The sequence below is a fragment of the Apteryx rowi genome, unplaced genomic scaffold (genome assembly GCF_003343035.1).
Source record: "Apteryx rowi isolate R43461 unplaced genomic scaffold, aptRow1 scaffold_70, whole genome shotgun sequence".
Classification (NCBI taxonomy): domain Eukaryota; kingdom Metazoa; phylum Chordata; class Aves; order Apterygiformes; family Apterygidae; genus Apteryx; species Apteryx rowi.
Window position 1 is genome coordinate 1,306,528 of NW_020450983.1, and position 25,736 is coordinate 1,332,263.

At 35.9% G+C, this 25,736-nt stretch overlaps 1 protein-coding gene across 4 annotated transcripts in view; it reads left to right on the forward strand.

Annotated features, from left to right (window-relative positions):
* The first annotated feature begins 6,189 nt into the window (after positions 1-6,189).
* RASA2 (RAS p21 protein activator 2) overlaps positions 6,190-25,736 on the forward strand; it is a 45,392-nt gene continuing 25,845 nt past the window's right edge. For 3 of the 4 annotated variants that reach the window (XM_026087015.1, XM_026087017.1, XM_026087016.1), the window contains exons 1-4: positions 6,212-6,313; positions 10,468-10,571; positions 11,625-11,719; positions 18,673-18,749. In XM_026087015.1, the coding sequence (XP_025942800.1) occupies positions 6,237-6,313; positions 10,468-10,571; positions 11,625-11,719; positions 18,673-18,749 (353 nt within the window). In that variant the 5' untranslated portion in view covers positions 6,212-6,236. Of the gene's footprint in view, positions 6,314-10,467; positions 10,572-11,624; positions 11,720-18,672; positions 18,750-25,736 lie in introns of all 4 variants that reach the window. The other variant, XM_026087018.1, reaches the window with a different exon arrangement.

The window sequence follows — 25,736 nt, forward strand, 5'->3', positions numbered from 1 at the left end:
CCCCCGAGTCAGCCGCCGGGGCGAAATGCCCCCTCCCTTCCCTTCCCTTCCCTTCCCGAGCTCGGGCATGGGAGTCTGTTTGTCAAGCCGCAGTTGCGAAATTACTGATGTTCAGGAAGTTGATGGTAGAAGGCCGCGCTGGAAACGGTCATTAATGTTTCTGTTTCTTTGTGTGGTGGTGGTGTGTGAGGGAGAGGGGCTGATGGCTTCTTTGGGGCGGTGGTTAGGAAGCACTGACTAAAAATACCTCTGTGCTCAGTAACATGGCAAACCAAAGGATGATCGCTGCGATACCCTGGGGGAGGAGGGGAAGAGGAGGAAAACAGATAATGTGATGTGACTTGCAGGGACTTCAAAGCAAGTAGGAGAAACAGGATGTGYGGTGGCTTCCTGAAGGGGTATCAAAATACATTCATACAATTCAGATGTAACCCATTTATTTCCTTTCTCACGCGTTTGATCAACTTTTTTGAGAATGAGATGAAACAAGCTGAGTTTGATGCTGTACTGAGACTGACGATCACTTATGGACACCTTTTGAATGATCAGATTTAGTTGAGAAATGAAATCATTTTTCTTATGTATTATGCCATGTCCTATAGACTTGAATTTGTCCTCAGTAAATAGAAGACTAGGTCATGAGAATAGGAGACGCTGTTAAACATAGCTGAAGGTATTCTCCATCCAATGTTAGCTATAGAGAGCTATTGCTTATTGAGCAGACAGACTGAACACACACTTTCTGAAATTCCATAGTGTAAATTATTTACTGACTCTGTTCTGCATCCTAATTTTATCATAAGAGTTGTATCACCACAGCAAATCAGAGTTTTAAATTATGTGATACTTGAATGAAACTCTGCTAAGTAGTAGAAGACAAGAAATGAATTTCTCAACACTGATGTTGAAACGAGCTTTATTGCATACCATTCATGTGTTATGCGTAGACCCTGCAATTGCATTGTAACTTTGAATATTACCACAGTCAGTTACCTGGCAAAAATAATGGTATGCAGAGAATTATGACCTGCTTCCTGGAGAGTACATAGAGAATTGTTGCCAAAAGCACGAAAGAACTGTAGGAGCAAATTTGAAAAATGAGTGGAAGTAATAGCTACGATAAAAGACATTTCTTGAAACAATGTATGAAAATCTTTTTGTAAAACTACTTGTTTCTGCTAACAAAACAAAAACACCATTAAAAAAGATGAGTTGAATATGCTGAAGAAGCTTTTGATCCCTCAAATCCCTGAATGTTCTACTGACCTCTTTACACAGTATATAGTGTTTTATTTTCACTTCTTGCTAATGTTTTACTGATGTGTTTTTTTGGGGAAAAAAACCCTCCGAATGAAGAATAATAATCAAATGTAATAATATAATCCCCCCAATCTGGAGTTTACCAGTAGCAGACCTTACATCTGTAAAAATTTCCTATAACATGCTTTTCACAAGTAGAATAAGTTTCAGTGCCTAAGTCTTGTTGGCATGTAAACTACTGCAGGACTTAACACTACTCATTTTGGATATGTTGCACGAGTGATCATGATAATTTTAATGACAAATGTCAGTTGTGCTTAATTCTACATATATATAGAAAACATGCATCATCTGTGGTAAATTCTTATTTATGCTTTTTTTTAACAGTACATAAATAGACGATAAATCTTAGTAAACGTAGTAATGTTATACAAATCTTCACAAGAGATTTAGAGTTGAGGCCTATACTTAAAGATGACTTAAGTAGGTATTACATACATAGCAATGAAAAAACAAAATAGGAATACATCTGCAATCCGTGATACTATATATACTATGTGGGATACCGGTGTTTGTAGACAGTCTCCTGCCTCTGGCTTTCAAGTATAAGATGCAAGGTTAAGATGTGATCCTCTCTTACTGGTCTAAAACCCCATAATTTTTTCTTTGAAAATGTGGTATTATATTTTGGCAGGTTTTCACCAGGAATCTACTGAAGTCAGGTAGTTTTTTTTTTCTTTTTAATGACAGTTCTATATTGGTGGCTCTATTTTATGTGTTGTGGCAGTGACAAAAGCCCCTTGACTATACTAGGTATATGGATATCTTCCTGTATTTTTTTAGGCGTATTTCATAATTTAGTGTTCTAAGCTGTATAACTAGCTTTTGTTTTCTTTTTCTAACATGTAGTGCATTTTTATGTGGCAAGTGATTTTGGTTACTTTAGTTTTTTTTGTTATGTTGTTATGTTTGCTGAAAGCCTGTCCTAGTGGAGCACTCTGAAAATATCTCTAATTTGTCATCTCCCAGAACTTCTCATTGGATAAAGTTCAGGGTGCATTCTATTTCAAACTTTTTGGACTGAAGAGTTAACACCATGTGGTTATCTCAGATTATGCTGCGCTCCTGCAGTGGATGTAGTTGTTGCTGTACAGCATGTTTAGTCTCAGAATAGAAAGCTTTGCACTTCATGGGCATAAACTTATTTTACATTTTGTGGTTTCAGGTTCCTGTCAAAGGATGAATAATAACTGTGCACTTGTATGCCATTCACAATATCTTCTACTGAGTGAATCTATCCTACTTGCTGCCTTTACTTAGGTTGTGATGCAGTCTTAAGCATCAACAAGTATTAACTTGATGTTTTCATGCTGTAGCTCCATTTAACAAATGATGTACAAAATGGTGGCAAGTGACAGGACTGTTGTGTTTCGTAGGCTGCCACACTGCTGTCTTTAGTAACTTTCATAACATTAAGGTAATATGGAGAATTTAATTTATTAGATGTTAATCACCTGAATTCTTATTGCTCTTAACACTTATGTGTTTATTAGCATCATGGTTTTTCGTTTTGCTTAGATTTGATCTAATTGTCCTTATTTTGAAGTGAGATTTTTTTTTTTTACTAAGTATTTGTGTAGGGAACCTAAACAATATTTTATAGAAATACTTTAAAACCCAAACTAATATGCTGAATTGGCCAAAGTGTTTTATTTCTTGTTGTTTTCCCAAAGTAAGCACTTGAGTGGCAATGAAGTTAGTTTAAAAGTCATATAAATAGAAGTAATTATGAATGTCTATCTTTTCAAAATAACAAGGTTGACATTTATTATTTTAGTGATATATTTCATGCTTTTTCTGTTAAATTAGGCTACTGAAGGCGTCATGTGGGAATAATTTCTGTTTTAGGTCAATTCAGTGACTGAAACAGGTGAATTGATACAGTCAAAACAAAAACGTCTATATTATTGCTGCTGTCCGAATCCTTTTATGTTTTACTATTTGAACTGCAAGGTTTTCTAAGCAAGTAGCATGTTATACATTTTTAAAAGATAGCCACTGTGAAAAGGTTTGAAATACAGTTCCATAGTTAAAAGCTAAAATTGGTTTCATTTCTCTCTTCTCACCAAAACAACTTTATTTGGTGTTTCTGGTGTTCCTTCTTACTATCTATGCTTTCTAAACAAACCCTTGGAAAACACTGGTATACATTTCTTTAGTATACTTCTCTTTTACTTCTCTTTATTCTTCTCTATCCTCTGAACAGTGGAACTTATACTGCCTCCATTTGCCATCATTGTCGTTCAGAATTGCATACTTGAAAAATAAATTGAGAATCAGAAAATTCAGGCAGATACGTGTGTGTTTCATGCTTGATCTTTATGCAGCTGTTATACACTTGGGTGTTTTTGTTTTGAGGAAAAACTGAGACTTACCTGCAGTGTGTTTGATTAGAAACTTGTGCTTTTTATTAAGAACGTGAGGCTCTCGAAAGATTTGGACCATTACATGGCTGAAAAGTCTCCCACAATCGCACATATTAAGAGGAGTTTGGAAAGATGTGAAATCTCATGCTCTCTACTTCAGATAATAAGTGATATGAGGTTATCTTTACCTCAGGGTAGAGAATTTCAAAAATAATTTTAAATGTAAATAATAATAATTTTGAGTTTGTGTGTGCTTTAAAGCTTGACATTTGGGCTACAAAATTCATTAGAAAATCAGAACTTCTATTTCACTATTCCTTTGGGTAGTAAAGTTCCTTTTAATACTGAAAGACTACAGTATAGCAGGCATGAAAATTGTGAAGGTGTCTGTGGAAATTGCTGATTTGGATTCTTTGAAGAAAACAGAAAACTAGTATTTGTAATCCCCTTTCAAAGTCCACCATACTCTGGCTTTACAGTGGCATTAAAGTAATACTAGAGCTTAAATATTTTACGTAAAAATAGGATGATTAAGCTACAGAGCATTAATGAAAAATTAGAAGGTCCTTACCTGGAATAACTGGCATATGCAGGTCATGCACATTAATTACAAACTACAGCATCAGCACCCCTCTCGGGGGAAGCTATTTCATATGTTTTATTAAAATAGCATATTTTAAGGTGATGTTCAATCTCTGTTGCTTTTCTCAGTTCTTCCTACAGTATCTCACTTTAAGTATAATTTTGAGTTTAGTCTCTTTTTTGGGGTCTAGTGGCATTAAAAACTGGTTCTGTTGATGTCTCTTAATCTGTCAACATTAAGCATGACATTTAAAAATAATATGTTTACTTCCTCCTCTCCCACACCCAAGTTGATGAAAGGCTCATTGATGCTTCTGAGAACAGAAGTTTTAACAGTGGAAGAGTTACTTAAGTATCTGTTCATACTTTCCATCAGTGTGCATAAACCTGACTGTGAAAAGGCCACGCAGAAGTTCAGTGTCTGTTCCTGTTAAACCACCATGTTCTCTGCCGGGATACAATTGTAGTAGCCTTTGAAATGTCAGGTGTTATTGAGTTAATATTCAAGACTGTCAATAACTTTTTTAATTAAAAAAACAGTTCTAATTTTAAGTTTTAACAACATAGGCAGTGGAGCTTATATTTTCCACAGTGCTTCATATTTGCCTTTTTTAAGAAAGAACAGATATATGACATTTCAAATATAGTTTTAAGCTATGATCTTTGAAATTGGAGGTGATGTGACATTACTGAGACAGAAGTAATTATAACTGTGTGCTTGGAGTAATTTTAGCCCTATTGCCCTTTAATACATTATAGTAGAAGTTTAGATAATTTTGCTTCTATGTTTTATTAGGAGAGATATTTCTAGTAGAAATGTAAGGATGAATGCAATTGTAAAAGCTCTTGGTTAAGACCTAATCTGGAATACTTTATACAACTGTGGTTGCCAGTATTTAAGCTAATAATTAAAATGGAACAGGTACAGAGAGGGAAGCATCTCATATGAGAGAGGACCAGAAAAGCTTGCCCTGTTTCTTGTAGCAGGATAAAAGCTGAAAAGGGCATGATTGCTGTCTACAAAGACTTTCAGAGGGGAAGGAAGCACCGTAGGGGAAATAACTATTTAAGCTAAAGGATAGTATTGCCATAAATAAATGTAGATGTCTGCAGCATTCAGATTCTCRAAGAGCTTTCCAATTTGAGTATTGGGAGCTGTTTTTAGCAGTAACTACTTAGAAGTAACCGTTTCCAGCAAAGGCTGTGTCATGTCCAGTGTGTGTTACTGCTGTGGGCTAGACCTAGTACCCAACAAATCTTTGTGTTCCTGTGCTGACAGTCATCCTGGCCCTTTACGGCCTTCCTCTTCAGTTTCTCTTTATCCATGTTGCATTTAGCCAGTAGTTGATTTTCGCCTTTCTCTACTAGACCAGACAGTTGGGGTGGGGGGGGGAAGTACTTGTAATTGAACCTTTGAAAATGCATCATTTAAGTTGAAAACTGTTTTTTTTGTGGAAACTGAATAAGAATCTGATGCATGAGATCTTATTAATCAGTTTCCTTTAACCTAAATATTTCTGGAGAAAATACTGAGTGAACAATAGCTCAGTCAGATCATCGCTTGGTCTTATGACCTAATGCCATATCACCTCAGGCTGCAAGCTTCTCCGATTTAGCAAGCTATACAGGGTCAAGCCCAAGATGAGACCTCTCAGGGGAAAGTGCAGGTGCTGCAGGAAGTGGTGGTAGTGAGTCAGTGCCCTGTTGTCTTCCTGTCAGTTTCTCATCCCACATGAAGTTGGGTGTAGCAATTCCTGTGTACATATGGGATCCTAGGAATGTTATGAGTGAATGAACTTGATAGGTGAATGGAGTAAATAGGTGAATGAATGGAAAAGTAAATTTTGGACGCTTGTTCAAACTAAAATTCTTGTGCCTAATACTTTGGGGGGGGGAGGGTTCCCCTCAATATTTATAGTCTTTTTTTTATTATTTACAGGTGAAGCGAAACATTTAGTACCCAACAAAATGAGAGATGTTTTCTGTACTATAAACTTGGACCAAGAGGAAGTTTTTCGTACACAGGTAGTTGAAAAATCTTTAAGGTAAGCTTAATTTTTAAGTGGAGGTGGTGAGCAAGACTTCCTCAGTCCGGAATGAAAACAAGATACATATCTATGTGTGCATGTGGTTTTGCTGTGCCTCCTTAAAATGAGAGCTGACTTGTGAAGATTACTCAGAAACACTAGAGCAATGTGTAAATCTTGAGAGTAATTGAAAGAAGGCAAAATTGAGGCTCGAGTAGCACAGTGCTTTTAAAATGAAACATGCTAAAATATATTTCACCACCATTTTATTCTGTTCCTTTGGGCACCATAACACACTTTTTCTTGCCAGGTTATTTTCAAAGGAAAGGAATCTGCTTGATATTTGCTCTCCTTGTCATTTCCTACGTCTGACATATGTTCTGTAGTTGGTCTGTATTGGTGGAATTCTGCTTTTGGTGTCTGTCTTGTAAAACCCGTTTCTAGAACGAAGGAACTGGAACTCTTCCATTTATCAGAGTTTCTTTTGGTGTGGGATATCTCCCTGAATAGGCCTCATTCTCTCTTGAAATTCTTGTTTTGGGAACTGTAACCTGTACTAACACAGAATGGCTTGCTTTGCCTCCCTGAGTGGTTAGCTGTTCATTCTGCTACTGCCTTAGAGCTTTAAAAACAAGAAAACAGTCTTGGTAATGTAGCTGAAGTAGAATTTCAAGATGTAAAAGAGCCTATACTAAGTTCATTGTTGACCCATACTGAAGCACTGTTACAGCCGCATCCTCTAGGATATCTAAGTGACAAGTTCAATTATTATTAAACCCTTCTCTTAAAATACAGAAAGCCTTGAAATTTGAAAATTTTCCTGACTCTTGCAGTTTCTTGCAGTTTTGTTTTTAGCGTTTGCTCTTTGAGCCATCTCTCTTGATGCTTCCTGTCCAGGAAAAATAATACTTTCACATGGCAAATTTAAATAGGGAATCTCTGCTTTTTTAGAGCATCATTTCAAAGCCTCCTTATGTCTATGCATGAACAGCAAGCACCACATACATGGAACCAATTAAATTCTGAAAATGTTTGGATCTGACGACAGCAGTTGCAGATTAAATTGCAAATTAAAAATGAGATATAGTTGTCATTCCTGATTGCTATTGGTTAATTGAACTTAGAATTAAAATTGAATACGAAAATAGAATCAGTTGAGTAGTCCTTCAAAAAAAAAATGTTAAAGAGACTATATCAGTAATGCAGAAACTTAAAATTTCCCCTTCAAGTAGACAGGAGTTCCCTTTTACTCATCAAACTAAATACTTTTTCTTAAAAAATAAAATAAAAAAATAAAGGCGCTAATAGTAAGATCATCAGATGCATCATTTTCTTTTCTTTTTTTTTCGTGGTTCTTGCATGCAATGAGAACGATTTCCTAGCATGCAGTTTTAAAGCATACTGAATATGTGTATTTTTTTCATATTTGGAAAAAGGATGCACAAATGTTCTTTTTCAGTGTGTTGGTATGGTCAGGTTTTCGACATGCTTAATAATTGACGCTGTAGAGATACTGTGCTTAGAAACAATGCCCTTTGTATTTAATTTTTATATTAAATTCCTTTTAAAAATAATAAAATGGATATACTTTAATCACCTGACCACAAAAGAGCTACTAATTGCATAGTAAGACATTGATAGAATAAATCACCTTCGATCAGTCGGAAATTTTTTTAATAGTCCTGAAATATAAATGAAATAATTAAATGAAAACAATGGCATTTGTATGTTACAGATCAAGGAAGAAAAATCTCTCAGTAACAAGATAACAATTCTGAAGGTCTTAAGTGCACACTGAGAAAATTTTCAGGCACTGTGAAAGTTGTATTCCTAAATGGAGAATGTTTTATTAGCAGTTAAGAGTCAGTGTTCTGAATTGTCCTTTCCCAATAGGTGCCTTTCTCTTTCCCTTGACTATGTAGGTAACTGTCTTTGATCTCAGTTACATCTGTATGAGTAGGGTTCCATACATTGATGAAATGTAATAGAATAAGTCATCCTCCAGTAGCATTGACCCAAGTTGGATGCTTCCTCTTGGATTACTAGTGTGTGTTATGAAGGCTAAAACTTGTTCCAAAACTAAATTATACCGTCTTGTTGCTTATTATTATGTTAGTGTAGAATGCTGTGCTAACCTAGAGGTACTGGAAAGAAAGATGAATGCTCTGCTGTCTTACTGGTCTGAAAATTTTATAAATTGTTTTCAGTAGAGTGTACAGTAGAATTGCAATCATAAATACACCTCTGAATTTAATTGTTCTCTGTTATGTAAGAAAGAGCAAGCAAATAAACTATTCACAGTCTGTTTTGGTCACTGGGTATTTTGGGATGCAAAYTTATACTGGTTGCTATAACTCCGAACCGTGTTCTACAAGTATCCTCTAGTAAAACATCTGTGGAAGTAATTATCACTAGAATTAAAGTGGTCTTTGATTCCGGTGATTGAAAACTAATGAAGAGAATTTTTTTAAAAAACACGTGAATAGATGTGGGCTTCCACCAGCACTGGGCTCATCGTTAGAGTGTAGATGTGAAGCAAATGACTTTATGAAGTTTAAAAAAAAAATGAATTAATACTGAAGTGAAAGAACAATATTCTGACTAATGACTCAAGAAAAGTTTCCTGACACTGTAGGGGATTCCAGTGGGTTTTGAAGAAACTGTGTGGGGGTTTTTGTTTGTTTTTCCCCTGAAAAGTTTAAGCCTCCTCAAAGTTCCATGGTAAATAGGAGGAATCGGGGAGGACGTGTGGCAGTGTGTGTGTGGCAGTGTGTGTGTGGCAGTGTGTGTGTGGCAGTGTGTGTGTGGCAGTGTGTGTGTGGCAGTGTGTGTGTGGCAGTGTGTGTGTGGCTGTTCTGTTTAAGCTAAGCTCACTTAAGGTAATAGCAAGAATTTTATCTCTTCTTGATATAACTGTTCTTTTATCAAACGAGATCTGGGTGTATTTGGTCAGTTTGTGGCAGTGGATTCCCAGCTTAATATAACAAGGAAGGGAAGAGCAAATGAGTTGTCATACATTTAAATTTAATCTCCTGTATTATTCTAATCCAAAAGGCCATACAGTTCTTGTATGACAGTCTGGTCTTCCCTTGAATTAGCACTATCTTCTAATTTTATATCCATTGGTCTTCAAAGTTATTGCATCAAAGTCACAAATGAAAGTACTAAACTGTCTGAATTGCTGAGGAACAGGTTGAGGAAGTTTTCCATCTTACTTATTCCTCATCAGTATTGTACCCCTTCAGACAGTTCTGTATCCACCTTAGAATTTCTTTATTAATCCTTTGTATTCTTCACCTTAAATTTTCTCTCTGTGCCTAATGCTTTGCTTAAAAATAATCAACAACTGATTTATGAAGTGGTCATGTTAATCTATGTAAAGAAAAGCATGTTGACATGATAAAAAGTTTTACCTTTTATTTATGCCCATACCTGCTCTTTCTTGAGCTGTATCATCAAAATTGACCTATATTAAAAATACGCTTTTATTCAGTCTTTTTTGGTCCGAGTTATTGTGTCATTACAGTTAGAATGAGCAGCTGAGGTGATAAGGAAATTGAGGCTACTAAAGGTGATGTTCATGAATTTATACCTTTAGTGATGGTGCTGAGAACAGGAAAGAACCCAGTTTCCAAAGTATTTGAGAATAATGTTTCTTTTTCACTGTTCAATGTTCTGATTGCTAAAACTTGCAACTCTGCTTTACAGGCCTGAATCTTTGAGCATCAAATCTGGGACAGAAGTTAGATCTAAACAAATGCTGGCAGTTTAGTGAAGTAATTCATAGTTTGCGCTTTAATGTAATTTAACAACCTGTGGAATTGAAAAGGAGAAACATAAAACTTTTGAGCTTTTCAGGAAGCCATATGATTAAAAAGAAGGTGGATATAGAATGAAGTGGAATAATTTGAAGTGGAATAATTTAAAGTGGAATAACTTAATTGTTTGGGTTTTTTTGTTTTTGAAAACACCTGAAGCATTCTAATAAAATTTTAACTTAATGTTACAGTACGTTTTGTAATGAAATTGATGTGTGTACCTCTGATAACAGACTGGAAGTAGTGTAGTAAAGGCCAAGGTTTGACTGCAGTAAAAATGCTGCTTTTTAGTATTTGTTCTGTATAAATTATATTAAGTGTTTTGCTATTTTAACTTTCAGTTTTTCTTTTCAGCCCTTATTTTGGAGAAGAGTTTTACTTTGAGATTCCAAGAACATTCCAATGGTTGTCCTTCTATATTTATGATAAGAGTGTTTTACAAAAAGACCTCCGTATAGGTAAGTTCTGGGATATTCCCTACGTTTTGCATGATTCCAAAAATGTTTGGTTATTTTCAGTATCACTATCTGTAGTTTAATGAATACAATTATTAAACTGATGCCTATTTCAAAAAGGTGCATAGTGCACTTAAACCTAAATATTCCTTTAATGTTTGGGAAGCAGAATTTCCTTGTCTTGTCTTTAATATATTAATCTATTATATTAAAACATATTCATTTTTTAGGATAATAGAACACTTTATGGTCTTATTCAATATATTTTTTTATTGTCATTGGGTTTTTTTCTCTCCTTCTGTTCCAATAGAATATTTGAATAATTGTTGCTACTGGTAGATCTGTACAGAAGGAGCTGATTTTGCAATTATGGAAGAATTCTTAAAATTACTTATATTGTTTTTATCTCTTTCAATGCAACCTGTAAATCCTATGACTAATAAGTTGCTGCAAAATGCTTTATGTAGCTTATCTGAAAAATTAAAGAGATCGGATTTCTTTCAATGCATAATTGCCCTATTGCAGCTGCTATTTGGATATAGTTTCTATAAAAGCTCTGGCTAACGGTCTGCTATGGAAGTAGGCCTCACATTATTTGAATTGAGGAAGGAAATAATTTGCACCAGGATGCCAGATAATTTGGTATAATAACAGCTTTCCAAATAGCAATCAGAAGAGCAAAAGGCGTTTACCTTCAATTTCCTATTTAAACATTCTTCGACACAGTTACTGTTCTCTCAAAGCTTTATTATGTTACCTTACTTACAGCCACGTGTTCTTTATTTTACCTACTTATTAGTGATAGCCAAGATAATGCATCGTAATTAGCTTAATTTGTCTTTATATAAGCTCTTTTGCTGTTTTACTTCTGTTCCATGTTTCTAGTTTCCTGTTTCCATGAGCTTTTCATATAACATCACCCGTTTTAAAAAGATTAAAAAAAAAAAACCACAAAAAAACCCAACAAGACCTCAGATCTCTTAAACTATTTGGCCTATTCACATGAAAGTGGTATTTATGCCCTCACCTTTTCTTTCTCCCTCCCCCTTCCCCCAGGAAAGGTTTCAATCAAAAAAGAAGATTTATGCAACTACACAGGCAAAGAGAACTGGTTTTTGCTTCAACCTATTGATTCTAATTCAGAGGTTCAGGTAAGTATTAGATTGCACATTTAAGCTTTCAAATTAAGTATATGTAAGTATATATAATGGTAGAACTTTATGTTGAACTGTAGCAGATAGAGATGAGCCTCTGTTTTATCTTGTGAGTCAATTGTCTTTCAGCCTGATTAAAGAATAATATATATTCTACATTTCTAAACTATCTGTGTTGTTCCTTATGATAATTTCAAAACTGATAGAATACTTGAAGCAACTGTCTGGGAGATGTCTAACAGTATGATATGGTGTTATCTAAAGTCTTTGAAGCAAGAGGAGCTATGTACTTGAGATGAGTGAAGGATTTCGGAAACTACTGAATCTTTTTTTAATCAGTTTCAGTGTTACCATCTGAAATTTGATTATGCAATATGAAATAGTAAAGTCTTCAAAACTGGAGTAATTTGGTGCAAAGTCTTAGACTTGGCAGTGTTTGTATTTTTCTTTTGAACTTCCTGGGTAGGGGGGATCATGCCTACTTTTATAAAAGGTGAATGTGTGGGCAGAATTAACCAACTGTGTGCTGTAAGCTTGGAATACAATGTTGGGTTATACAAAACAATATCTGAACTAGTATCACTTTCTCCTATCTGTTGAAAATCAGGCATAGTTGTCTCATTCTTCTTTTAATTCCAACATCTCATTGCGCTGAATATTCTAGAAAATCCTTTCAAAATATAAGCTGAAATGCCATTTCTGCTTTGACCTAAGGGTTGTCATGCATGCTATAATTTTTTTCCTCATTCACTTAAAAAAAAAAAAAAGTGCTTTTTGTCATGTTACTATGAGTAAGACTAAGCTTGTGAAAATTCAATTATAGTATTTCATATAACTGAGCAATTTTCTACATTTTGGAAATAAAAATTTTAATTTTCCATGGCTTTGTAGCTCATAGTTGAATGTAAGCTCTTATTGATACTTCCTTATGGCTGGGAGGTGTCAAACATGCTCCTGCATGACTTTTCCAGTAAAGAATGACATTTTGCTGCTACGGTGTGAGCTCCTCATGATAATCTTTCCTTAGAGTTAGGAATTTTTTCATTTTCGTTTCTTTTCCATTTGCACATCTCTCCTCTGTCCTGCCCTCTTTTCCCATGGAAATTTGTAGGAACAGAGCTATTTCTGAGACCTGTTCCTATCTGCTGGATTTGGCTGAAGTCTGCTACTTGGTTCAGAAGTGCCATAGTATCCTGACACTTAGACTTACAGAGCTGTTCCAGTAAAGCTAAAAATAGCAGGCTTTAATTTCACAGAAAAAGTGCACAGATGTTTAAAAAGCTAAGTAATAGTCTGAAAAAGAAAAATCGTTTTCAAATACGCTGTGCTCTTTACAGGGCTAAACACCTAGTTAACTTTTTTTTTTCCTAGTTTCCTCCACATGAGTCTTTACCTTATGATGGGTGCAGGGATGGCTTTGAAGTATCTTATATTCTCTGGCTAGGTGCAGGATACGTTGCAGTTTCTTTTAAAGAAAAACTATTTATTTCAAGAAAACTGTGCTTTATGTGTACCAGGAATCTATTTTTCATACAGGCAAACTTTGCTCTAGGGAGTAACTTGTATATCAGATACATTAGTGGTAGAGATGCATATTCATTTTGCAATGAATAAGTTGAAAATTATGGAATACAGCTTGCAGATGTACAAAATCCAAACTGAGTCATAAAGTGCTTTGGCACTGGCTGATGTGTTTCTTCTAACAAGCTTGTCTTGGATTTTTCTTAGGTTTTTTTTCTGTTTTTCTTTACACTTCCAGCAATTCTCATAGTCTGTATGGGAAATTATAGGCTATACCTTTGTAGGACAAATGAAAGTAGCATCGTAAGAGATTTGAGTTCATTAATGAACAAATCTAGACAGTTTCTGGAAAGACTTAAGTGTATTGAATGCAACATCTTGTTTTTCCTGGAATTACTTGCTGATTCCTTTAAAATGAAAAAAAGGGAGGAGGGAGGAGAGACAAACAGAGCAGTCATTTTCTAAAACCATGTTACCTATTATAAATTTAGGACTTCTCTAGGGTAAAAAGCACAAAGTACTACTGCTAATGCAAAAGCTGTATACCTATCATCTTACATTGTAGTTCCACAGCTCTATATTAATACTGGTAATCTGAAGTGGAGGTGAAGTGGAAGTTCAGCAAATTAAAGGCACTTATGTGCTTGAGTTAACATAAGGTTTTGATTTTAGCCTAGTACATAAAATGGTTACAAAAACAATAAAAATCTCTCTTGAAGTTAACTTGGGTTTGTACAATTACTTTTCTTCCCTCTGTTTTTTGCTCTTTGCTTTCCACCCTTCCCAAAATAGAGATTACACAAAGATACTGCTGGATGAGTTCATATTATTATTAGCTGGCTTTCTGTTTTTAACCAATCTTATTTAGATGATTTGATTTGCTGTGTGTGGTACACTGCTTCTGCTGATGCATAAAGGTGTGCTGATTAAACTGTCGTACTGAACTACCTGAACCAAATACTGTGGTTCAGATATATTAAATTGATGGATAGGTATCTTTGTATTTTAATAACTCTATTGGTAGATAAAATTGCATCTGATGTAATTATGCCAGTGTAAAAACTCGGTAGATCAGATCTTATGTTCCTTTTTAAAACAAAGTTAGTATCAAGCTAGAACTTATTCTTTTACCCCTTTTAAAAAGGAAGAGGTGAGGGGACTCAACAGGAGAAGGAGGGGGCTTTCCCCAGAGATGGAAAGAGTGTCTAAAAATTATTTGGCTTTGACCCTTACTAAGCATTTATTCTGTGTGTGTATGTGTGTGTGKGGGGGGAGGTTGCTTTGTTTTGGGGGGTGTTGCTGCTTGTTTATTTGTTTGTTTGCTACTGATTGCAATATTGAGAATGAATATTCACACTGTTTTCTTAAAACTTTTTCCTCTGTCCACTAGTTCTTGAAAAGCAGACATGAATGAGGGAATAGTAAGCAAATAAAATAGTGTTTGGAAAGTTGAGTGGAACACAGTATTTAATTGCAGCTGGTACAAACTTTTTTTTTAAAGCTTTATTTTTTTTTTATAAGATGAAGATAGCCTTAGCATGCTAATAAAATTGTTAGGATTGCATTTGTCTTTTTTATAATCTTCATGCAATTAATTTGAAATGAGGTCATATTGTTAAACATAGTCCGCTATGCTATTCATAATATGAAAGAAATATTTTTTAGAGATTTGATCTACACTTGTGAAATATATTGACAACAAATCTTTTATGCATTTTAAAGATTTTTGGAAATGACATTAGTCTTTCTTAGAATTGATAGGTTTTACATTGTTGAAATAATGTATTTTTGATAGATTCACCCGGTGTTCATGTCAAATGCCTAAGCTGGTTTGGAAAGATAGTGTTTGAACCTCGGGCCAGTTTGTAGATTTGAACAGCTCAGATCTGTAATCCTAGGAAAGAAAGGTCTGGTGTAGAGTAAACCTTGCAAGAGGATCCGGGTTGAACACACTCTCCTAACAGTATGGAACTGTAGGCCACTCCTTTGTGCTAGGAGCTAGGGGTGGGAGACAGTAAAATGCAGTACATTTCTGAAAGATGGTATATGTTAGCTCTAACTTAGAATAGGAAGCTGGAAAAAAGCTGATGAAACCTAAGAAAACCTGTCTCTGGTATGTATAGAGCTTTTGCAGCAAGTACACAGAATTAACTATTGCGTGCCATACTAAATGTAGGAATATTGTATAATTTATGGAGTGTTCTAGAGCCCCAGTTTTACTTTTTGTATGCTGCAAGGTTTACCTGAGGTGCTTCTAAGTAGATAACCTGAGTTATTTTAGTTCTTTTTTTTTTTTTTGTATGAAAATTCTGTAAGTTTTGGCTTAGTTTTTTTCTTCTATTTAGGTTTTAGCATGCTATGATATATATTAAAGAGCATCTTTCATGTTACTAAAAATCCAATAATTCAATTGTGACATTTTTTCTAGTTGGGGGGAGTGGAAATAGGACAGACAGTCTAGCAGAAATATTGTAATCTAGCATTTTGGTTGCTGAGGGAGGAACTGGAGAATAACTGTTAGCATTTTTAACTCTAACACACACACCCCACTCATCCACCCCACCCTCAAAATAACCTTCCCAAACATAGACTACCTTTCAAGCAAGAGATTGTGCATCTCCTCTTGAATATAAAGGAGAGAAGGTTTTATGAAGAAAACTAATGCTGTCAAAAGTTACTTTGTGGTATACTTGCAGCAGTAGTATAATTCAGAACATAGGCATAGTATATGAGTGCCTACAGGGGTAAACGTTTAAAATACAGTCGCCAGCCTGGTTTCCACATAAGAGCTTTAGAAGCCTTGTACTTAGTATAGGTAGTTGCAACATTTCACAATGTGGAAATGATCCAAACGTTGAAAGTGTGGGGAGGAAAAAAAAAAAAAACTCTTAAAATACTGTGTTTAAATGCAATAGCAATTATAAAACAAAGTCGTGAAACTAAATTGTTTTTGTGATTCTGACGTTTAGGTTAGTGATTTGAGCACTCTGTCTTTTGGCTGTTCCGGTAACCTGCATGTGAATCTCGGCCACAGAATCAGCAGCTCTGTCCCCTTTGTCAGTATCGGGCAAGGTCGCTGTAATTCCATTTATAAAATGAAAATGGTGCCTGCCTGGCTTTGTGAACTGCTTTGAGATCAACTGATCTACAAAAGTGCATTCACATAAAGAGTTGTTCTTATTTGTCCTATAAGAATGACTGRTTTCTCTTGATGTTTTGGTCTAAAACCAACCTGTACAACCACATTTAAAACCTAGCTGTGTACTTTGTTCAAAGCTGCGATACAGATCTGCATATCAGCTGCTTTAGGAAACCATCACAGTGCTCTCAACAAATAAAGCAACAACAATCTGCCTAAAACTGTCCATGTTTGTCAGGGAAGTATTCACTTAGATGCAGCCATTTTGTTATAGCCATCATGGTGATGAGTTTCGGACAAAATACAGGTATAGATAACACTCTCAAGATGAGTAAACTTTCTATTGTACTGACCACTGCAGAAGAATACATGACTAGTGGGGATTGGGCTTGTTTTGTTTTGTTTTTTAAGAGCAAAGAAAGGCATGTTTAGGCCATTCACAAGGTCTGTTTACTTAAAGTAGTTAAGCCAGCTATTACAATAAATACTGCTAATACTGTCTCTTCATTTGTCATTCAAGAACTTTGCCTTGTAAGGCTCTTGGCTTCTTTCTCAATATCCTGTTTTTAGCCTGTAAATCTATTTTTGTAATAGAGTTTCTCTACTTGACAAATATTTTCTTAATGTACCTGTGTTCCATTGCATGTAGTAACAGTTTGCAAAACACTTGGCAGGCATCCCAAAATAGTTACATTTAAAACTTCCTTAAAAAAAGAAACTTCAGGTCTCCTCCCATGTGACATACAGAGAGAAGAATACAACCCTTGCCCCAGGGGATTTACAATAAAAACACTTCAATTTTACGTCAGAACATTAATGTTTTAGAAATGTGCACAAGGTCAGCTAAGGTTTTATTTCCATTTTAGGATTGTAGCAGCAAAACTGTAGTTCAAATTGTTGCTTGCTCCCTTTGTAATATTTAAAATTTACCTTCCAGGTCCCTTCCCTAACTTGTCCTGTTTGTTATTCGGCTGAAGAAGAAGCCTAATCACGAACAGACCAGTGTCATCTAATGTTGCATTTAGCAACTACACAGATCTAATAAGAATAGCAGTACCGTATTAGGCTGAAGGTCTGTCTTGCCTGGTGTGCTGTCTCTTGACAGTTGCTTATAAAGGATCTGTAGAGAAAAGTTTTAAGGATTAGGGAATCATACAGCAATCATTGCCCAGAGTTTTCCCAGCTTCTATTGGTTTGTGGCTAATGGATGTTGTGAATACAGGTGATGCAGTTGTAAAAACTAAGTCTTAACTCTGAACTATTTCATTTGGCCAGCAGGATCCATTGAGGCTGTTTTCTCTCTTTGCATGGTTGTGCAAACACAGGGGTCTGTGCGGAAATGGTAACGCGTGCCTCCAGCCAACTCTTTAGTCTTTATCTGCATCAGTGTCTCTTACATTTGATGTGAAAGACAGTGAAAATGGTCAGGAGTGGAAAGGAGTGGGAGTATTGTTCAGGCAGATGTTTGGAGCAAGGTTGTAGTACAAAGCTTTGGACATCTCAAGAAAGGTGCATGGCATGGCTTGGAGTTTTTGCAGCCTTTATTGAGAGGATAGAGTAGGCTTGCCCTGGCTGATTTCCAAGCTTAATCCGTGCCATAAATTATGGATTAATCATCCTACCACCTCAGAAAAAGAAGAGGAGGAGGCCAGGTTTAGATATTTTTGTCACCTTTTCATCTCCTTTGGTTGTATTTATTGTTCCACCAATGCATCAGCAGGTTTCATGAGACAGTTAAAAGCTGCACTGGGATAAGATTTCTGAAGGATGTTCAATCTGGTGGAATGGACTGGATTTTATAGCTGTATATTAAAGGTTATTGGTTATGGCTACCCTATACTATTCTTCTTTCATGTACATAATTGCCTTGAGATTCCAAGTTCATGTTAGGGCTTTCTCTTGAAAGTCTTCTGAACTTGTTCTTCAGTTATTCATGGGTTCTTCCAACGCTTAGGATAAAAAGATTGAGCGGAGCTTTTACTCTTTGTACTTCCTCATGCTGGAAAGAAATATTTTTTTTTTGGCGTGTGTTAGACCTGTAGAGGCTTGACCAATTCATGCGCTGTCTGCAGTTTAGGATGATGATGCATCTCTTAATCATTATCTTTCCAAGTTCAAAACACATTTCACGTACGGTACTTGCAGAATACGTACTTTAGACTAAATATCTGCTTGAAGTGGATATACTGGAATTACCTTAAAAGTTTTTTTAACTATAAACTATATTGTCTTAATCACTACTTTTAAAATAAAGACTTTTAAAAATATTTGTTGGTTTTTTTTTTTTCAGGGAAAAGTTCACCTTGAATTAAAACTGAATGAACTGATAACAGATAATGGATCTGTGTGCCAGCAGCTAGTAGTACAGTAAGAAAATATATCCATCCTTAAATTTTGCATTTGTTGTTACAACGTGATATAATTGGTCCCTTTTAATTTTGAATGCCTGCACAGCCTGGTACCAATAACATTTTTCTTTTTATATGGTGTGTGTGGGGGGGTGTTTGGTGTTTGGGTGTGGGGATTTTTTGTTCGTTTTGGGGCGGGGGTGTTGCCTTGTTGGAGGGAACAGGTATATGCTTAGGGAACCTCCTGCAGAAGTCTTTAGCAACTGCTTATCTCTCTAGTTCCCAAAGCACTCGCTTTTATTAGGACTCAGCATGGCTCTTTGGTATCAGTGCCTTTCAAGCCCAATTGAAATGAGTCTGGGTGAGCAAGCTAGGAACACTGATCGCAGCTAGCAGCTAGAAATCGCAGTGCTGTTGTTACTGACAGAACTGAGCTGTTGCTGGTGTTGGTGGGAACCTTCTGAAACTTTTTCAGTAGTAATGTTTTGTTTTGAAATGTGAAGGTCTGCCTTTATGTTTGCTTCAGAATAACTTTCTCATGGTTAACTATGACAAGGAGCGTCTATGAAAAAATAAAATACAGACAGTGCCTTTTGGGGAAGCATAACGTTGCCCCATTTCAGTAAAACTTCTTAGCAACAACTCAAGGACTTTCCACTACCAAACTTAATTTTGACTCCAAAGTGTAAAGACATTAGACCATTCACCACCAAAAGCTGACTGGAGTTTTATGAATTTGTGCTATATTCCCAACTTAAAATTAACATCTACAAAAAAAGTTATTTATTTGATTTTTATATATCCATGCACGTTAATGTAGTTTAGATTAATTTTTCATGTTTAAAATGCTTTGATTTTGATATGGTAAAGAAAAGTTGCTTTAGAAAGTTACTGTTGCAGATTGCAATTCTGAGTAGGAAGTGGTTTACTCACTGTGCCCTCTTTTAGGATCTCTTTATGACGGAGATAAATGATCAAAAGGAAGCTAGGGTTCTCTCGTGGTTGCTGTACTCACCCACTGAGTGACATGTGGAAGAAGACTGTGCGTTAAACACTGCAGTATTACATCAGCACTTTTGTCCTCATCTGAGATTATGAAATGACCAAGAGTTCCTTAAACTAAAGCTAGATGTTTATTAGTACTTTTGCAGACTTGCTGATAGTCTTGAAATAATTGCCTGTAGATGAGGTATATCATACATAAACATATTCTGGATGAACATGTGAGAATATGAGAAATAACAAATCTCTTTCTGGGTGTTGCTCTATAGAAATAGATGTGACAGCATTTTGAGACCCTTTTGATTTTAAGGGAGCGTGAGGAAATTAAAGAATCTTGCATCTGTTTTCTTTAATGGAAAGCTTTAAGTTTGGGGTTTTTTTTTTTTTTTTAGTCTGTTTATTTTGTATATTTCCACAAGGTAATTAGTAGTGCTGCATTTATTGCTATCTTTGGCCAATCACTAGGCCCTGAGAAGTTATTGTATTAGTAAGTCCCATAGCAAAGCTCAAAGATAGAAAGTAGCAGAGCTGTGGTTGAGTAAAAAAAAAAAAAAAGACAGAATGGACATATACGTACATTTTTCTCCCCACCTCTTCTCAATCTATTCAAAACTCTGAACAAGTATTGGCACAAGCAAAAAAGAAAAAAAAAACTATCTTAAAATAGGGGCTGTAATACTTGCTTTTCAGAACCATGTTTTACTTCCTGTTCAAACTAATGATCTCTCAATGTAATGAGACAGGGAATTTTTTTAAACCTTCAACAGACATATTTTTGTAGGATAATCGAATTCGAGATGCTTTTGCTGGCTTCCATGCCTATATAAGTTTCTAATGGATTTTCAGGGCACATCCCTTGAGAGTGTGTAAGTTCTACCAAGATGAAAAATAGTAACCGTAACTTTCATAGCACAAGGTTAAAGATCATATTAAGCACACAAACAATAGCAAGTAGTTCATGGACTATGATTCTGCAGCATTATCTGGAGTCTGCCAGTTGACTTTTATTTGTGGCTGAACCAACTTGATAAGATTAGACCTGACTAGAAGCTTGGTTCTTCTTATTATGGTTATGTAGACATGCTTGTGGAAGCTCTTTTTGTTTGCCTTCTGGATGGGTTTTATGATGAGGATCAAGTTAAGAACCGAAGGTGGTTGCAGTAGGAAGTAGCTCTTAACAGAGTTTGGGTTTTAGCCTCTCAAGGCTAATGCTGAAGGGAGGAAGGCATCATTTCTCATGTTAATGTATGTAGCAGTACCTACTTTTTCAAACAAGAAGTGATTGGGAAAGGAACATGTGACTTTCTAAAGACAGGTGCTGTCGCATCTGAGGAAGGGATGGTCAGTTGTCATATAAAAAGACCATGAATGAGATTCTTCACATTTTTCTTTTTCTTCTTCTTTCTTTTTTTTTCTTAGTGTTTAATTTAGATTCTTATTTGGGCTGTCTTACATGACTGTGTAAGGAAAGTAAGTTTTAGGAAGGACAAATATTAGTATCTCTGACTATGTTTATACCAGAGAAGCCATGAATAACAGTCAAAAAAAAAAATCTGAAAAACTGGAAGTTTCCTTCTTTTATCCACGCTGACAAAAAACAGTCTTGGACAAGATGTACCACAGGTTAATGATTTGATCTTGATGAAGCCACTGGAAAAGGGGGGGAGGGGGGCAAATTCCTTAAGGTGGCACCTTCAGAAGCCAGTTATGGCTTTGAAGTTGTATAAACATTTGAAAAATTGGGTATTTGATGTATGTTTAGAAACCTAAAGCAAACACATTTTAGTCCTTTCTGAAAATTTTGACTGAACCTAAATGTGGTGTATTCCCTTTATCAGAACAAGTTGTTGAAATACATCACTCCCTGGAGAAAGTCAAACTAACACTTGAAATTGCTTATTTCATATCAGTAAAGCCCTTATCCTCCCCCCCCCCCGCTTTTTTTTTTTTTTTTTTTGGAAATAGAAGCACAAACTTAACCTTCCTCTGGTGAAAAGCTATCTTGGGGAAAACTTAGAGTGGGCTAAACTCTGATATGATGCACAATTTTTGTATTAATTGAAAATTTACTGTTAAATTTCATGCAGATATACCCACAGACCACTTCTGAATTAAAATTTTGTTTTGTCTCTTACGCTACTCATTTCCTTTTCAAATGTGTGAATGAGGAGGGGGAAAAAAGATATTGCAATAGATTAACTGCTGACTAAATGCAGGCTCTTTTTTTTCAAAACCACAATGGCGTGTATAGTAGCACATTTCAAAAATACATGCTTGCTGCTCTCCTTTCTGGGAGTCTGTAAAAAAACAAGTTTGCATGACTGTTTTTTGCATATTTGCTGCTGCTGAAACTAATGATACTTGAACACTTTTTTGCCAAATTAAGCTATTGGATACTTGACTTCTGTGTGTAGCATGGCTTTGAATCTAAAATAAAGTTGTATGTTTTTACAATATTAATACTGTTGAAAGGCCAGAAATAGCTTATTACAGCTAGGTTTTGCCTTTTTTTGCATTTGCATGATCTAAATAAATTGTACTGTATACCCTCTTAAACTGAATTGTCAGTTTGTTACCCTATCTTATTGAAATCAGCCATGTAAATCCCTCTGATATATTTTATCTGCTTCCATAAAGTCATTATAGGGAATATAACAATTTTTTATGAAATCTGCAAAGCCTAATGGCTGCAGCTACTTAGTTTCTGTACTTGGAGGGCTTCAGTTGATTTGAATGGTGGAGGTACAGAACCCATCAGTCATTACTGGGGGGAGTTTACTGAGGGCTGTGTCTTTTTAAGGACTTGTTTCCATCTCACAAACTGAATATATGCCAGTTTGTATACGAAAGGCTCGTATTTTCTGTATGAAACTCCTTTTACAGACCAAGCTATTGAAATGTRAAGCAAGAATGAATCTAGTCTGAAAGTGCTGTCTAAACCATGAGCTGCAGCTCATCAGGAGTTTGAGAAAAGAACAAAAGTCCTTGTTACCTGTTGCTTAGACTTTACATAAAGATGTAGTAAACTAAAAGATAAAATTAAAGGCTTTTACATTCCTGTCTACTTCTACTAACTCTAGGAGTTTCTGCCTTTTAAATAAAAATTGCTTGTGACAGTCTAGATGGACAAAAGCATGTCTCAAGGCTGAAATGCTTACCATATGCTGAAATGTATTTAATACAGTTGTCAGAATAGGCATGTATATTTAGTGGTACTTTCTTTTTTGATTAGTCAAAGTCTTTTTTATTTATTTTTATTCTAGAAAGTTGCAGTTCTGGCACCTTGGTATCTGATTCTTTGGGGAAGGCAGTATTCCCTTGAGATTTGGTAGCTTATAAGCTTCATGAGGTTGTGCCTTTCTATTTAAGTCTACTCTAATTGAGCCACCTCACATATCTTCAAAATGTTTTATGCATATTTACTGAAGGCTGTTTGTTTAGTAGCTTAAATGTATGTGCCAAGATTTCAGTCTTCTGTATGCAGTCCCTGGGGAATAAGAATCCAGTTTGATACTGCTGAGTTGATTTAATGGCTTTCTGCTCCTGCCACTTTCCTTGCACTGCCTGTGGAATTGTAAGATCTTTGCATGGCTAGGTTCGCTCTGGTTACCAAATGGACTGAAAACTGGCTCAAAACCCAAACAGCTTTCTGTAAGATAAGCAAGCAAAATCATCACAGGTGATGGGTGCAAGATGGGTAAGAGAAGGACAACCACCACTTTGACTCAGTTCGGTTGACTTAGCTGTACTGTTAAATCACATGTCCAAGCAGACTCTAGGCAGTAGTAGTTGGCAAATGAAGGAATGGTTGCAACTGGCTAGCTTAGACTGAGAATTGGAAGGAGAGGAGGTCGGATGAATTGGAAATGGATTCTTGCGCTTGCTGGATCTGATAAGGAAAAGCTTGGGGATACTAGAAATTGATAGTCAGGTGGACTGGGCATTGTTTGTTTTTTGGGATGTTGGAACAGGGTAGGCTGCCTAGGCTAGCTAGAACTTATTGCTGCAACAAAACTAGGACTTGGGCAGAAGATGAAAAGGGAATGCTAGAACTGCCTACACAACGAGACTGACTGTAGTAAGAAATTAGCTTGAGGTGACAGGTCTGTATGATGAATCTGGAGATTCTAGTTCTGCTGCAGGGTTGTGTGGTTGTTGGTAAAGTGTTTTTCAACTTGCAGGAAATCACAAACAAGTTTTTCTTTAATTTGTCTATGTTGCAGTCAAGCTATCAAAAGACAGGAGAGGCCAGAACAAGCTGGATGTGTAATCCAAAGTAATGCATTGTGATCATTTTTTAGTGGTACAATTGGGTAGATGTTTTTCCACAGGATCCTTATCTGCAAGTATGTAGGTCATACAGAGATCAGAGAATGAATTAAAAACTTCCTATATAGTGAAAGAAGATGTTTTCTGTAGGGCCTGGGTCTACAGTATGTGGTAGAGAAATCTAGAAGCATGGTGAACATGAGACAGGAGACTGCAGGAAGAGAAATTATGTTCTCCTGGTTAAAATACCACATAGATTTGACTTGGTCCATCTGCTATTAATTTCCTATGATCGAGTTGAGGCTAACTTACAGGTACACTCTGTACTTATATCTGAAACTGAATATTTTTGTGAGCTGCAGATATTTGGTACGTTTAGTGCTGCGTAATGCCCAATAGTCTGAAAAAAATCAAGTGCTAGCTGTCTCAAATCAGATACCCCAAATGACTGAACAGTCTAGACAGTTTAATTTTGTAAGCACTCTTCTATTCACAGATGTGTTGGAGGAGGAATCAATTAATGCTTATGAAACATCTGGATGTTTCAAGAACGCATTTAAATCCTTGAGTTTGTAGTCATTGTAGGGTTCTCTGTGATTCAAAAATTATTAAAATCCTCAAGGCCACATGCTTAAAATCTGTAAGAAAAAATACCAAATGACTGTGCAGTGGCTAAGCACTAAATGTTCCCTCAACTGGCGAAGACAAGGGGACTTTTCAGGGGGAAGATAGTATCTGGTTTATAATAGTGCACACTCCAAAGAGGGTAAAGTTGAGGCAGCACAGGAGTGTTGTGTCTGTTGTTTCCCAGCTTGTGAGTGTTTGAGTTCAGAACCTTTTGTTATTCTTCTAATGTTGTTTTTCTATGGTACAGAAGGTATTTACTCAACAACTTACTGTTGTCTTGCTGCTATGTAACTTCTTAATCTTGCTTTGTTTTCAGTAATGTCATAAACTACTGTACAACTTATTCTTCCAAATCATAGCATTTAGAAAATGTACTCGATTATGAACTTAGCAAAAAAGTCTATTTTCTCCTTAAGTTATATAGACTTAGGGTTTTATTCAGACTAGCTAATTATGGCAACCAAAGCTTATTTGCATCAATTTAGTTAAGTTCTTGCCATAGATATTAAAAACAAACAAAAAAAATCAGGAAAATAACATTCAGATCTTGTCTGTGTCTTATTTGCTTATGAAATTCACAATCTGCTAAATGTTTTTGGATTTAAATACTGATATGTGCATGGCTATGTCAGAATGCCACTTTGCTAGAAAGCCTGGGTTCTGCCTAAAGTTTACAAATTGTTCCAGCTGTTTTAATTCTCATATTTGGGTATTACCTGAAGATTAACCAGCTTACTGTCCCAACTGTGCTGCTAGTAGTGTTGTTGCTGTGGTGGTTCAAAGGGATTGCAAGCCTTCAGAGAAGATCCAGAAAATGTATCTCTGTCCCTAACAGCATTTTATAACCATCCTGTCTCTTTTGCATCAGGAGTGGTGAAAAGTGTGCCTATGTACCTATTCGTCCTCAGCTTACAACTTACTATATGTGTTATGGAAGAGAGGAGTACTTTTTAAAAGGGCAATTTAGCCCTTTTCATATACTCATGCACTATTGAGAAGAGAGTTTGGAAATAATGTTTAAAATTGTTTCCTAGGTAAACTGTTATTTCTTCCGTGGCCAAATAGTATGGAGGGAACCAGGACATCCTGGGACTATACACTAGCAGTT